Source organism: Gymnoscopelus microlampas (genome assembly GCF_963454915.1).
Source record: "Gymnoscopelus microlampas genome assembly, chromosome: 18".
Classification (NCBI taxonomy): Eukaryota; Metazoa; Chordata; class Actinopteri; order Myctophiformes; family Myctophidae; genus Gymnoscopelus; species Gymnoscopelus microlampas.
In genome coordinates this window covers 10,516,457-10,533,180 of record NC_139955.1, presented here as the reverse complement: position 1 = coordinate 10,533,180, position 16,724 = coordinate 10,516,457, and the positions used below count along the sequence as shown (strand labels likewise).

Here is a 16,724-nt window from a genome sequence, read left to right as displayed (position 1 = left end):
TGTCTCTCTCTCTCTCGGGTGTACCTTTCTCTCTTTACATCTCTCCCCTCCTCTCTCTCCCCTCTCTCTCTCTCTCTCTCTCTCTCTCTCTTCCTCTCTCTCTTCGTCTGATAAGAACCCCACCATTGTGCCATCATCTCTCAGGCTAGGCTTCACACTCTGCATGGCCCTCGATCTGCAGCTCGAGCTGCGGAGCCGCTTCACAGGGCCGCTCTGTGGCCAGCGGCGTTCCCGCCCAGAGCGAGCCCCTCGCCCTCAGAACAGAATCGACTCTTTGTACGGTCAATTTGTTATGGTTTTTCTACTCCTCTCTCGCCCCCCTCCCCTACCTCCCTCCCTCCCGCTTCACACACTTTCCGCCGTCACAAAATCAGAGGTTTGGGGCGCCCGGTGACTGAGCGGATAGTGGACCACATAGGCTCTCTATGCCTGACAGCGCGTCCCTGATTCGACTCCCGGGCCGGGTAGACCATTTGCTGCATGTCACTCCCCTGCTCGCGCTCTCTCTCTCTCTCTCTCGCGCTCTCTCTCTCTCTTTCTCTCTCTCTCTCTTTCTCTCTCTCTCTCTCTCTCTCTATCAGTGGTTCTCAAAGTGGAGTCCAAGGACCAGGGCAGGAATTTCATGGAGGCCATGAAGGCCATGGCTGGCGTTGCCCCCCACTTTGACCTTATGCCCTTTAATAAATGATATACCCAAAGGCCACAGTGGACTTGATGTGCCCCAGTGTGCCTGCTGATCTCACAGTTTTCTCCTTTGCTTCTTTACTGTCAATATGGTATTTAGACACCAGTGTCTTGTTGAGAATCTGAATTCTGACATTTCGCTGATAGTTGTACTAACATCCTTAACCTACCAAGGACTTATGGACCCTTTCAGGTCTGTATTGTTACTCTGAGAGTTACGGCGGTCCTTGAAATCTAAACGTTTGAGAACCACTGCATTTATGAATTCACAGTGGAAAACGTGCCATTGCTATTCCCGTGTAGGTAGTGGCTCATCTCTCTAAGAAGGGAGTGGAGGAGGGGGGAAGGCTATAAATACATTGGAGTAAATCTAATTGAGAGTTCAGTGGGTTTGTAAATGTCGGTCAACCCTCGAGTGTCAGCGGCGGAGCCTCGCCCAAGCTGCACTGTGTTAATTAACAGGTGTTGACTTGCATTTGTCGCACAAAGCCACGATTGAGTGTGTGTGTGTGTGTGTGTGTGTGTGTGTGTGTGTGTGTGTGTGTGTGTGTGTGTGTGTGTGTGTGTGTGTGTGTGTGTGTGTGTGTGTGTGTGTGTGTGTGTGTGTGTGTGTGTGTGTGTGTGTGTGTGTGTGTGTGTGCGCGTGTGTGCGTGTGTGTGTGTGGAGGAGAGTTGGCCCACAGCTCCTCCAGCCCTGTATCAACATTTTTCAATTTTCATGGTGATTCATGTTCTCATCTGATAACCTATTAAAAGTGAGATCACTATTTCACATATTTGTCATTTGAAACTACGAGTTTGTTGATTTATTACATAGCGTGTAATAATACATTATAATACAAAACCATTTGGCGTTGCAACAATTCGGCTGAGGTTACGCAGAGATTGTCTTTGGTTACATTTAGGGGAAGTGATTTGGGTTAGGATTAGTGTTAGGTTACTCTGGTTAGCGTCAAAGCAAACATCCTCCATAGAACACATATCAACGATATACCTTGCATAGCTGGTGCCGTTTTGTTATATATAGTTTCCTATTACTGTTGGTTAATCACTTGAACCTTAGCGTCCCTATTCTGGGTTTGGTGAAAATAGCTGATTTACAAGCCCACAACGTGTCTCAATGCAATTCGTTGGGACCTTGTCAATCATAAAGTGTAGAGTGAAAACAGGAGGTGGCCTAGTATAGAGCCCTGGGGGATTCCGTTCACAAAGAATACAGTTAAAGTTGTGAGTTTGGCCTCCGCTCAAACGCACGTCTGCCCAGAGGCAGACTTACATTTGACCAAAGCTTGTATGTCATTAAAATACCTTATTCTATAATAATCGTATAATAGTGCCAAACCTCAAATGAAATATTTATGTGCCCAACATTTGTACATTAAAAAAAAATCTATTGCTTGAATGCATATTATAGACAATAGACATGATGCAAATTCAACCGATTTTCATTTCTTTTCAGTTGACGCATTTAGAGCTGAATTATTAGATCCCTTGGCGTGTTTACCGTGTGGTCACAGTTTTGCCTATTGGGCTTTCATGCCAACTCCAATGTTGCGCTATTCATTTATAATATTGACCACATCCCATGAACACAGTCTTGCCATCTGATGAGGATACAGTAGGCCTATGGATGAAATCCAGTTGTGTCCATTACTATATTTCCAATTTCAATGTAGGACAGTGGGGGATATGTTCGTCCAAAGGACAGATTCCCCTCAGTAATAGATAATGCACTGATAAAATATTATCGGATATTGGCAGATTCCAGCATCATCTTTTTACCTCGGCAAACGTGAGTGAGCAATTGTTCAGTAGAAAGGGCTTATAATATCCATTCCAAGTTTTATTAGCCTTTGGTCGTGAGGTTAAACTTTGTAAACTAACTTCTTATTCTTATTACACGTATACTGTAGGCCAGGGGTTTTCAACTGATAATGAACCAGGGACCACCACCCCGACTAAGAATCAACCTGGGGACCACTGTTGTGTTGGGAGGGGCGATATGGGTGTGGTGTGGGGGGAAAGCTTGAAACGGCAACTTATGTATGAGTGAGCAGACACATGCGATTGATTATGAGCACATTTCCTAATAATGGTGACACAACCAGACAATCCGGTACAGTTTCCCTTGAAATTCTTACTCCCATTTCTTTGGAAGTTCTTCACATCAGACTTCCCAGTAACTGATAACATTGATCAGCACTCGCTTGTGCTGATCTCCAAGTTGTCAAGTGGGTGAGCCCCGCCGCGTTGTACTTGTAGATCTGTCCATTTTGAAGAGTGGTTCCTTTTTTCGTCTGATGTTGGATGTTTCCGGTTGCCTTTTGTGGTCTTAAATGGGGCGTGGAGCAATACTAATGATGTCCACCGCGAATGCGCCTCTAGACTTGCAGACAAAAATGAGGAACACTAAGTATACAGGGTTTAAGTAGCTAAACCTTAATATATTCATAAGGTGATAGTACGCTGACTTTAGTGGAAGAGGCAGAGATACCAGTTTCTACAGTCACAATAGCCTCAATAGTCCAGAATGCAATACAGCCACAACTAGTGTCAAGGGGCGGGGGGCGGGGGGGGGGGGGGGGGGTTATATAATAGTATAAAAGAATAATGCAAGAATATAATACATACATGATGTATTCGTTATGCATCAAAGACATAACATCTGAATCTGAAATATCTATGTTCTCTGTGGTAAGCAGTTACATAGTCCTCTCCTATTCTCCTGATTATTTGTAGCCTTGTGTTGATGAGAAGGCTTAAATTTGCTACATTTCATTTGTACTGTATGTTTACCATATCTTTTCATATTTAGGACATGACACATTGGGACATCTCTATAGCCCTCTCTTTCCATCTCCCTCTCCCATTCACCCCCTCTCGCCCTCCCTCTCTCTCTCTCTCTCTCTCTCACTAGCTCTCTCTCTCTGTCTGTCTATCTATCTCTGTGTGTGTCTCTCTCTCTGTATTGTTCTCAGTGTAGGAGTGTGTTTGTCTACTGGAATAACAGTGAGTGTTGTGGAGGTTGTGGAGGGCAGAGGGACACACAGAGCCGTGCTGTTGGAGAGGCCGGGGGGGGGAAGGTGGGGGGAGGGCGGAGCCTCCTGTAGACGGAGCAGCGTTTGTCTTGGCCCAACATCGCCAGCCCTCTGTCGGAGCTGCTCTGTGGTCAGCCGTGGCTACGGAGGCAGACATGCACATTCCCTCCAAGCATATGGACATACCACCTCCCCGCCCAGCGCCCACCCCCCAGCCGGCCGGCCGGCTGGCTCCCAATCAGCAATGTCTCAAGACAAGGCCCCGGTCAGGACGCCAGAAGGATCACAATGTGTTCCAAGGCTTTGCACAACAAGCCAACTCAAACCAAACATGGTCTCCTCCCTTATCTATCACCCTGGCTCCGATAAGGACCAATGAATTCAATAGCTAACTGCAAGTCTGTAGAGCAGTGTTTCCCAAATGGGAGGATGTTAGGATCGGATGTTGGGATGATATAGGATTAGGGTGACCGAACGTCCCGGTTTGGCTGGGATTGTCCCGATTTCAAACTGTGTGTATAATAGAAATAGTTGTTTTCAGTGGTTGCATAGACGTTCATGTTGTTCTGTTCATGTACATGCTCTCCTAACAAATCACAAAGCAGGAGAGCAATGCGTTGCGTGTCTGAATACAACGCTCATGTCTGTCAATCAGTTGTTGCCTGTATGCAACGACTATGGTGCATGTGTATGTCTGCGTGCGTGAACGTGCATGAATGGGCGGGTGCGTGCACAAACGTGTGCATTCATTTACGGGTCCCGGTTTGGGGGGCTGAAATATGGTCATCCTAGGTAGGATGGTAGGATATGGTAGGATAGGATGTTAGAATGGTAGGATGTTCGGAGTACACTGCCCCTCCCAGCGAATAAGTTCCATGGTGGACTGGCAGACCAATGATAAAATATTGACTTTGCTTAAAGGCGATCTTTTAAGCCATCAAATCTCAAAAATCTTGATCAAATTTGACCAGCTCAGGTGTTTTCTGTGCTCACAGCGGCTGCAATCCAAACCATTTCCCGCTTTCATAAGAAGCACCTGTGTTTGGAGACTTAACATTCCACATACTTATCTGACCAAAAAAAAAGAAGAAAAAAAAGGCTCTTGTCTGAAACACACACATGTGCTGAATAAACTCAGCCGGAGCATGAAGATACATATTTGTCAGGCGGTATAACAATAATGTGTAAAATGGCAAATGACCTGACATTCACTTACTCAGAGCAACTGTATTTCATAAATATATGTGCTATATATGTGCTATAATATTACATTGAGTCGTTCCTCTATGTATTATCTCCAGCTGGTACAAAACGCGGCTGCTGGACATTTAACAAACAGCGCAGTTGAATCACACATTACACCTCTGCCAGCTCTAGAGATGCATCACATTGCTTACCCATTCACAACAAAATGTTTTAAAAGTTATATAATATATGTTATATATATATGACATATAACACGTGCTGGCTCTTCTGACCAAGGCCTTCTCACTTTCCCAAAAACGATGCTAAAAAACTAATCGTGACCGAGCCTTCACAGTCTTAGCCCCCACTTTCTGTAATGGCCTTCACCTGGCATTAAGAAACACTGAGTCATTTGATTCCTTTAAAAAGCTGCTAAAAACTCACCTGTTTCGCAAGCACCGTTTTACTGTTCCTTAGATCGTATTGCTATGATGCGATTCTTTGTGCATTGCCTTATGGTGCTTTATACATTTTACCTTACCTTACCTATAAATGTACCAGACAGCTGACCCAATTTCCTATAATTATATGATAATTATACAAGTCCTTTAATAATTACCTGTAGATAGAGCAGGGAAGGTCCTGTGTTGTTGTCACTATTTGGGAACCGTTTGCTTGTTGTGACAACTGCATGGTGGCTTAAATATAACTAGTGGTAAATGACAAGGCTTTGGCTCAAAGCTCTGCTGACAGACAGACAGGCAGGCAGGCACACACACACGCATGTACTTGAGGTTAGACATAAGGTGCATAAGGTTAGGCACAAGGGTGGTAGCACTTCGCTAGGTCCACAAAGAAGCATTGTAAATGAGATAAAGTGCAAACACAGTGTCAACGTATTGTCAGGTTCAACCACGTTGTGCACAAAGGGCTGGAACATTTTCACAGGTACACTTTTACAGGCGCTGCGATGTGACAACATGAAAACCACTGTCTTAAACATAGACTGTAAAAAAGAATGGACAAAGCCACTCCCCTGCTTTCTACAGAACGAAAATGAAGCCGATAGTTCAGGAACATGCATTCCTCCATCGTTAATATATACAGTTGGCCACGCCGGAACTCAAACGCTATTGGTTGAGACCAGACACGTGACCAGCGAACCGGAAAACACCCCCAAAAATGCTATTGGTTGGGTAGCTTGTCAATCAAGAGCGGGGGCGGGGAATGAATGCTATTGGTTGTGTAGGTTGTCAATCAAATCATCCCGCCCCTCCTGGAGCATAGCCTACTTTATCGTCAATTTTAGAATAAATGGGACCATAATTTAGCAAAACGCATATCATGATGATTGAAAGGAGACTTTAAACTAGCGACTGGAAGCATATAGAATTTATGACAATTTTTATTACGGTAAGAAAATCTAGTCTAAAGTTTTTCAAAAACCCATTCACTTGCCCTAACATAAATTCTTTCTGACACTTCAGGTCGGCGCAGGGTAAAACAGCGCCACTCTGGCCATTCATAAGCTTCCGTGTTGGCCTCATCGTAAATATCCAAGCCTTGCCCCTTGGTCTTAAAGCAGGTGATGAAGCTAGCAAGCTACTAGTAGCATGATGTCACCCTTTGGGGAGTGGTGCTAGTCCCAAAAAAGGCTCTGCTGTTGAACGATGAACGGGGGAACGGGTGGGAACGCATCGGGGGGGCTGGGACCCTCGCTCGTCACATTAATTAGTGGAGGTATTGTGGTTCTATTTATAGAGCTGGATTATCCATCTATCAGCCTAATTGAAACAGTCTGTCCACTGGGTGCATTTCTCCTTTCCGACATGTCGCCTTTCCGACGTTGACGAACCCTATACCTAACCCTAACCCTAACCCTAACCGCACGCGGAAGCCACTAGTCGGAGTGGTGAGATGTCGGAATGGAGAGTGAACACCCTGTCCACTGTCTCCACCAAGCAAGATCATCTCTCTCTATCTCTCTCTCTCTCTCTCTCTCTCTCTCTCTCTCTCTCTCTCTCTCTCTCTCTCTCTCTCTCTCTCAGTCATACACAGGTGTTCATCTCCTATTAGAACAGGATATTATTGGTAGGCCCTGTGGGGATGAGAAGGTGTTTGAGTTGTTTTTAAGAGCAGCAGCAGAACAAGGTCTCTCTGTGTCCATCATGGAGTAGCCTTTAAACTCACCACAGAGACACGCTTTTTACCCGGCGACTGTTTCACACATCTTTTTTCAAACACTCATTTAACACACACACACACACACACACACACACACACACACACACACACACACACACACACACACACACACACACACACACACACACACACACACACACACACACACACACACACACACACACACAGAGTATATATGGGGGTATCAAGTTGCACCTTGAGTTTAATTGGCCCAGCAGTACAGCGCTCTGCTGTCGACAATGACAAATCGTTCTTTCAGAGCCTAAAGAATGTGTGGCCAGCCAGCGCCATGTCAGAGGACACAGGACCACAGCAAAAAAAAGAAAACTGAATTGTCCGCTGGCTGCCGTTCAACTGCTGTCGTAACGGCAAAGACATTTGTTGAGGGCTAAGGGGATTTTCTTTTTTTCTTTTTTTTAAGATTGGGAGGTTTATTTATTCGGCTCCTTCCTCTGTTTTAGAAGGTCCTTCCCTGGCTGATCTGAAACCAGTGGCAAGGACCTTCTGTCTGTCTGTCTGTCTGTCTGTCTGTCTGTCTGTCTGTCTGTCTGTCTGATCATGTGATCCCACCAGGGTTTAGGTCACACTTCCTCCCCTTCAGGGACACTAACACACTCTGATCAGATGGGACCACTCACTCAGTTCAAGCTACTGTACTATCTGTTGTTTTCACAGTTGGTCTCAGTGAGGAAAGGGTAAAAGAAATGACAGGTAGGATTAAAATTAAGGAGAAGTGCATCCACACAATTATTGTTAATATCATGACAATATTTACAATCTAATATAGTAATCTAGTATACACTATACAATAATATAATATATGCAATATTGCAGCAATATTTATATCTGGTCAGGCCTTTTTTATAGTCACCCACTGCCTTGATTTCTCCCATTTGTATATCTTATTATATTTCTATTATCTAGAATATGAAAAGATTTTGTGAAGCGCTTTCAGATTTGTGTTAGCAGATGAGAATACTGTCCAATACTATTAGACTGCTCACACTGTTTTTCTTACATTCCTATTTTTTACTTTAATAGTTTTGGATATACCTTATACTTTTTATTGCTGTATCAAATCTTTTTCTTTTTTTTGTGCTGTGTATATGAGCAAAATACCAAGGCAAATTCCTTGTATGTGAAGGGAGCACACTGGACCCATAAACAGATTATGAACAGATTCAGAGTCTGAATACAAGAATGTTTGTGTATGTGCATGCGTGCACGAGCGAGCGTGTGCGCATGCTTGTGTGCGTGTGTGTGTGTTTATGTGAGTGTTTATGAGTTCAGGAGAGGTGTTCCAAACCCAGCCTGGAGCCTAACTTATGCTCCTTCACACGACGGTGTCGCGCGGCGAAAATAGCCGACCTACAAGCTCACAACGCTGCGCAGACGTGCCTCGTTCTGAGCTTGTAGGACGGTTGTTTTCAACACCGCCGAGCGGCGAAGTTCGAATCGTGCCTTGACAGGGGACATCTCTGCACATAGCTGGCGTTCCAGAACCCCAGAAGTCCTTTATTACTGATATCCTGGCCTTTCTCATAACTTGGAGCACATATTTGTGTGTCTGCCTCACAGCGTCCTCCCAGACAGACCAAGCAAGCACAGAATGGCTCCTGCGAGAGACATAGCCATAGCCTTGTTGTGCAGCGAGTATGTACGTTCTGTGCTAACAGAGGTGCAGCTGCGGTCGCAGAGCAGCAGGTGAACATAAAGTCATAGAGATGCAGAACACATATGGAGGACAGATAGATAGACGGATAGATACCTTTTTTGATTCTGCTGGGGGGGGGGGGGGTGGGTAATTCAGGCACCCGAGACAGCACAGCAGCTTAAGTTACAGATACATTCATAGGAAGAGTAGCATCACAATAACAACAACACCATCAGTTATTAATAAAAAGTATACAAACATATACAGGAGTAGGCTAACAGTTAATAAGTTAAACAAACTATTGGTGGAAGACGTACTCCGGTTGTAGCAACATACCACAATGTCTAAATACTCTGATACTGATACTACTCTGAAGTAGATTCAAAGTTTTACTTAAGGGTAAAAAATAATCATCAAAGTATCCTCAAAGTACCAAAAGTAAAAGTACTCATTATGCAGAGTAAGTACTGAAAATGAAAAATACTCAAAAGATTGTAAGAAGTACAGTCCTTGATGTACTTACAGTAGTTATTTTCCACCACTGGCAGAACACATATGGAGTAAAGAAGTTATAAAAAGAGAAGCCTCATTTATACTCAGTGGCGTGCCTACTCCTTGCACGCCAAATCCGATCTACAAGCTCACAACGTGTCGCATTGCGACGTTGTGAGCCTGTAGATCTGCTTTGTTTGATGCACAACACTATAAATCAAGCTTGAGAAAGAGCCTGATCATTTCTCAGGCTTTACTCATCCAAGGAATATTTGTTGAGCGTTCATGATTTTCTCAGTGCTTCCACATCCTGGCGCCGGCCCAGAGCGACCACAATCCCCATACTGTTGGCTCCGGTGCTGGAGCTGCTCAGTGGATTAAGCGCGTTGCTCAAGGGTACCCGGTTTGTAGCTGTTGAGCGAGCAGGGACCATTAACCGTTGACTTTTCCCCGTCCACGTTTTTTCCAGACGGCCCAGGGATTCCACTTGATGAATATATGTCGAAGAGAGACAAACCTGCTTCTCAAATGCTTCCAAGAGGTCCGCTCCAAAGTGCAATCAACCCAGATTCCAAATGAAACGTAGCTCTCTCAGGCCACATGTGCTACACATTTAGTAGGTTTATTTATTTTCTGATGCTATTAGATGTGTATTATGTATACTTATTATCCAAGTTGATAGCACAAATCTCTTTTGTGTGAACAATGGAGGTCTGAGAGAGAGAGAGAGAGAGAGAGAGAGAGAGAGAGAGAGAGAGAGAGAGAAAAGAAGCAGGGACCACCCCACTACATATTGTATAAAATTGTGTTGCAGATTCAACTTTTTCATAGATTTAGTAGATAGCTTCATAGACTTGTTTGACATACACTATCATCAGTGCTGTGTAATGTTTTTTGTTTCTTTGTTTACACATTATCTTTTCTATAAATGTGTTGGATTCTTGTTCATGTGTATTTTCAGACATATTAAATAGTTGAACCCTCAATACCTTGTAAACTTGATCTTTGGCTATGTACTTGGTCTGATGTTTTTTTCTCTACACCAAAATTATTCGCGAAAAATAGCAGATCTACAAGCTTGTGATCATTTATTCTCTGCGAATGTTGTACCCCAGAATAGGGATCAAGAGGTTCAAGTGGTCAAAATTATTTGTGTTCCTATCACACAAAGATTTTGCGGCCCCCTCAGTATAGTAACACTGAAGAGGACGCCCTAGGGGTCCCGGACCCCCTGTTAAAGACCCATGCTTTAGAACTTCCTCCTCCTGTCCTGTGAGACGACGTATACATCCGTCCACGTGGCGGAACATTATGTTTAAAGCGTTAACATGTGAGTTTTTCATCCTCTACAGTGTCGTGTTGTTTTCACAGCTGCGTGACGCATCACGTAAAGCCCACGGACAGCAGACACGCCATGAGCATTTGAAAATAGCCCATTTAATCCGGGAACGCATCTGTGTCATTTTAGATTTCTTTGGCTATTCAAAAGTAGCAGATATACAAGCTCATAGCGCAGCACCGAGTGCCACACTATGAGCTTGAAGATATGCTATTTTTGAAAAATCTTGAAAATGTGTGCAAATCTTTGAATATATATTATATATATATATATATTTTAAAGCAAACATTTGTAACTCAAATCTTTGCTTTTGGGGGGGTCCCTGGAACAAAACATTTTGAGATGGGGGTCCGGTCCGCGGCCAAATACGTATCTAAAAATGTTTTCTAAATCCTAGCAGTATGTTGCTATATCAGTGGTGCTCCAACTTTTCCATGTCAAGGACCCAAAAATGATATGTATTTGGCCGCGGACCCCCATCTCAAAATATGTTGTTCCCTTCAACTCTCATATTTATATTCTCCCTTTTGCTCTTCTCTCTCTCTCTCTCTCTCTCTCTCTCTCTCTCTCTCTCTCTCTCTCTCTCTCTCTCTGTCTCTCAGACCTGGCAGATAACCTAGCCATGGATGACTTCACCTTCCATGAGCAGTTGCTGACCCCTCGCCTGGCCACGCCCGGCGTCAGAGGCCCTCCTTCTGCCGCAGCTCCAGTTTGGAAGGGCGTCCTGCCTCCTGCGGCCCTTCTGACACTGTCCCTCCTCCTCCTCCTCCTGCTGGGTCAACACTGACCGCCGATGATCACCTACGTTCCCCAAATATACCTCCCTGTGGGACACCCCCCCCCCCCTCCTCCCCTCCCCAACATGTGAATGCTGTGAAATGTCCAAATATCACAAACGTGTATACGTACGGTAGCAGTAGGTTTTATAGTCGGATGTACAGTTCAACCACTCATCAAAGCTGGCATGGACTACAGAAAATGAGCTTAAAGGTGCTGTATGTTATTTATTTATTTGTTTATTTATTTATTTATTTATTTATTTATTTATTTATTTATTTATTTATTTATTTATTTATTTATTTAAGTGTTAACTGTTCTTAACTAGCTTTATATTCTCATAGCACTCTTTGCTATAGACTGAGTGTTTGTTCAGTAACAGGAACTCCTATTAGTAATAACAAGTAACAAGTGAAATTGGAAATGGTGAAACAAATAAATGAGCAGACACAACTGGAACTGGAACACAAATTATCTCTCTGGGGTTCTCTCTTCTGATTGGATGAAATGTGTAACCCACCGGAAAATGTATTTTCTGTTTATTAAAGTGCTTGAGAGATGGCAAGACCCCTGTTACTGAACAAACACTAGCAATGATTACTATCGGAATATACTCGTAGAGCTTTTAACATTAAACTTTTTATTTTAACCAAAACAATATTACTTAATCCAATCACCTTTAATCTCTCTCTCTCTCTCTCTCTCTCTCTCTCTCTCTCTCTCTCTCTCTCTCTCTCTCTCTCTCTCTCTCTCTCTCTCTCTCTCTCCCTCTCTCTCTCTCTCTGTCTCTCTCTCTCCCTCCTTTCTCTTTCCCTCTACACTGTAAAATCCCAAGTGTTAATTTAACTCTGAGAGGGTGTAAAAGGGACCCGTAAGAGGTCCCTGTGTTTCCATTTGTATACCATGAGAGTTCTAAATGGATACATTAATACTGAGCATTTTACTGTGCATACCTTCTCTCTCTCTTCCTCTCTCCCTTTATGTCTCCTGTCCTCATTTGTTGAAGAACCAGTCCTTATTTAGTTAGGCTAGAAATCAGGCACGTGCCTCACATAGGAGCCAACCACTGCCCTAGCACCTGCCTCATTGCCTTCATAGGAGAAAGAGTCCTTTTTATGCCTCCATAATTTATACTTACTTTTATATCTATTTTGTCAAACCACAGTTATTCTCTGCCCTGCTCTCATTCAATACAAAGTCTAGGCTATATTGTTTAGTTTTCCCCCTCCTGATAAGTCTGGTTTTAGCAAGAAACAAGAGAAATGAAGTTCTACAGCACTGGTTCTCAACCTGTGGGCCGGAATAATTGACAAAACACTACAATTTTAATGATAATATAACATAAAATAATGTAAAAAAATTCATGGTATTTTTTCTTTAAAACGAAACAAACGCATTCCCTCAGCGTTTCTGAGAAATCTGTGGATGTGTGAAATAAGATTTTCTCACATGGTTGCTTGCTGTCTATCTCATGTACTTATCGGCCAAAACTGTGAACTTGTTAGCTTATGTTTTTTTGCTAGGTTCCGCTTTTTAACATGTTTATTGGGCAAAGTCCTTAGGGCTTCACTATCATTCATTATAATACATAGTTCTAACTAACATATAAAGTATGTACAAGTTTGATTGACTGGGTCTACATTGTTTCACTTATTTTGTTTCTAAATTTGCTGTTCTTCTAAAAAAAAAAAAGGATCTTCAGTTTGTAAGTTATGTGTGTGTGGGTGCGTGCAAGCGAGCGCGTGCGTGTGTGCATGTGCATGTGCGTCTTAGGGCACCTGCCCTCCCAAAAAGTCTGTTACACGGCCCTGCTAGAAATCAATAATCTCACCAGAGGAGCCGTTTTGTAAATAGGAAGCTGTGCTAACAGTCCCATGGTCAGATGCCACCAAAACTCCTGTCCTGTCATCCAGTGTCACCACGCTGCTGTAGCGTGACACATTGGGCAGAGGTTCACAAAGCCAAGCGTCTCCTACTGTATGAGCAGGACTCTGTCATGGACCTGTGAAGTGTGAACGCCAGGGTTTTTTCCTGGAGGACGGACACCCAACAAGACATTAATGGAGGGGCAGACCTTTGAAAAGCTGTCTGTTGTGACTCCCCTTTCTCAGCTGGATAATTGGCCCACAGGAGCAGACTGCAAAACAGTTGCACGCAGGAGTGGACTTCAAGGGGTTGGCGTGTCACTGTCACCTCCATCTCCCCACGTGGCTGAGGTGACAAACCCATTGAGACGCGTATGCTTTTAAATGCTTCTGCTGTAAAGTGAAAATACTTTATGTTCTCTTTTTCCCTATTTCTCTCTCTCAATGATTTTGCCCTGGTGTTTTCTGAATCCAGTGCTGCTGCTGTATGTTCAGTATTCTATCTCTGTTTGTCATTAATAGTCTGAGCTAATTTACCATTCTGACAATACTTGAGCGCTTCTGAAGTTTATGACAGATTAACTGAACTGTAAATTAACGCATTCAATCTGGGAATGCATCTCTGTTATTTTAGATTTATTTGGCTATTTTTGAAAATGTGTGCAAATCTTTGAATATATATATTTTTAGGCAAACATTTGTAACTGTCAAATGTTTCAACAAATGACTTTTTAACTATTAACTATTGTTACTATATGAGTGGTGCTCAAACCTTTTCTTGTCAAAGACCCCCAAAATTATATGTTTTTGGCCGCCGATCCCCACCAAAATATGTTGTTCCAGGGACCCCCAGAAGCAAAGATTTGAGTTAAACATGTTTTTTTTAAAGATATGTATTCAAAGATTTGCACAAATATATTATATATAATATTTTCAAAAATAGCACATCTACAAGCTTGTACCGTGCTATGAGCTTGTAGATCTGCTATTTTTGAATCGGCAAGTATAAAAAGAATGGTTATAGCTCAAATCTAAAATTACACAGATGCGTTCCCCGATTGAATGGGCTAATTTCTCCTCTCTTACCATCAGTGTTTACATTATTTGTCACTATGTTGCATTTTATTCAGTAACAGCCCTCTGTCCAAAAGGCTGCCATATCATATAGGGCTACCATTACGGCCTGATAACCATACACATGTATATTTCATAAATGTGTTTATGTCACATTTAAATACTGGTTTGTTAATATTACACTATTTCAAATGGAAGTGTGTGCTTCATGGACTGGAGTTACCAGCTGGTCATTGCTTATTCACTTCACACAGAGGGCAACGTGAAGGGTGGGTATGAGAGACAATGTAAATATGTATTGGTGATTGACCTCTTATGCTCTGTGGTTTGCATCAGGCTCAAGTCTTTTCCAGGTCTGGTCTGGTCTGTGAATGCAACGTCGGGTCTCAACGTCGGGTCCGGGGACCACCCGGGGTCCAATTATTGGACCCTTACAGGTCTGTGTTAATTAAACACTGAGAGAATCTTACAGTGTAGATTGATGTCCCAGAGATTAAACAAATCTTGAAAATGGACTAATGCGTTATCAAACTGTTGGTCCTTGAAATTAACCCATTCCATCCGGGAACGCATCTGTTGCATTTTAAGATTTCTTTGGCTATTCAAAAATAGCAGATATACCTGTGCCGCACTATGAGCTTGTAGATCTGCTATTTTTGAAAAATCTAGAAAATTTGGGCAAATCTTTGAATACATGTTTTTTAAAGTGAACATTTGTAACTCAAATCTTTTCTTCTGGGGGTTCCCTGGAACAAAACATTTTGCTATATCAGTGGTGCTCCAACATTTCCATGTCAAGGACCCCCAACATGATATGTATTTGCCGTATTTGGCCCCCATCTCAAAATATGTTGTTCCAGGGACCTTCGAAAGCACAGATCGGAGTTAAAAATGTTTGCTTTAAAACATATATCTATATATTCAAATATTTGCACACAGTTTTCACGATTTTTCAAAAAATAGCACATCTACAAGCTATTTTTTAATAACCAAAGAAATCTTAAAATGACACAGATGTGTTCCCGGTCTTAAAGGATTAAAATGGTTGAGAATCACTGCTCTAATGGACTTTGTACATATATGTCTGGTCCAAAACCAGGAGTCTATCATTTGTGTTTACATAATTTTGCAATTTGAAATTAGATGTGTTCCTCCCTCTTTTTTGGGGGAACACAGTGTGTCCCTATGCTCATTAAAAGTTCCAACGCCGGATGACTTGTTTGGAGAGAAAATGATTAATAACTGAATGTCTCTTTGCTTTCTGCATCCCAACTGATCCCAGTGCAGCGAATGTCACGAGATCGTTCATGACGTCATGTTGAGTATACAGGCCAGGGAACAGTGTTTGTATAACATGGTTTTATTCTCGTCTTGTTTGTTTTAATCTAATGTTGTTGATGGGAAAAACAATACCATTAAGCAAAATAAAGACAAAACTTGTTTTGATGAGTTCAGATTTTTCCATGTCTCTCCTAAGTATAACTTGTGTATATACATAATTAAATAGAGTGTATAGTATGTATTTATATACGGTATGTATATGGTATATGTAAATCACATATATATATACACACACACACACACACACACACACACACACACACACACACACACACACACACACACACACACACACACACACACACACACACACACACATACATACTGTATGTATGCATGCTGTATGTGTATTATGTCCTTTTATTCCTTTCCTAGTGACTTTTCCTTGACCTTGATGCGAAACGTCATGAGGTCATGGAAAGATGTGAAGGAGAATGCATAAGAAGTGTGAAAAGAGAGAAATAAAGGTCCTGTGTCAGATTTAAAAGCCTGATTTATGGTTGGTAAGTCAAACTGATCTTTTTCATTCAGTGATTAAAATAAGTTTTATTCATAGCTGATATTACAGGCTGATGTGATGGCTATGATGTCATTTAAAGCAAATGTTCCAGAGATGATAAAGTAGGCATGAACACACAATGCTGTGAGTACATGAAAACATTTGTTGGCATTCTTATCTCCAGATAAGTCAGGGGTCCTTGAGGGGACTCCAAATTTCTTAAATTTGATGTCGTGAAGTATCATTTCCATGTAATGTTTTGAAGGTTCAACATGTGTTATTTAACATTTAAAATCACGCACGCGCGCACACGCGCGCGCACACGCACACACACACACACACACACACACACACACACACACACACACACACACACACACACACACACACACACACACACACATACACATACACATACACATACACATACACATACACATACACACACACACACACACACACACACACACACACACACACACTGCAAGCCCAAGCATGTTTGAAACACAGGGAGCACCTGTAATTATATGCCACGGACCACTGGTTAGGAAACAATACTTTTGATTATACT

At 42.5% G+C, this 16,724-nt stretch overlaps 1 protein-coding gene across 1 annotated transcript in view; it reads left to right on the top strand.

The window, feature by feature from the left end:
* Window positions 1-11,384, top strand: part of gpc3 (glypican 3) — a gene marked incomplete at both ends in the record, with an annotated part of 157,861 nt that extends 146,477 nt beyond the window's left edge. The window contains one exon of the mRNA XM_084041661.1: window positions 11,200-11,384. Within this exon, the coding sequence (XP_083897787.1) occupies window positions 11,200-11,384 (185 nt within the window). The remainder of the gene's footprint in view (window positions 1-11,199) is intronic.
* Window positions 11,385-16,724: the final 5,340 nt, after the last annotated feature.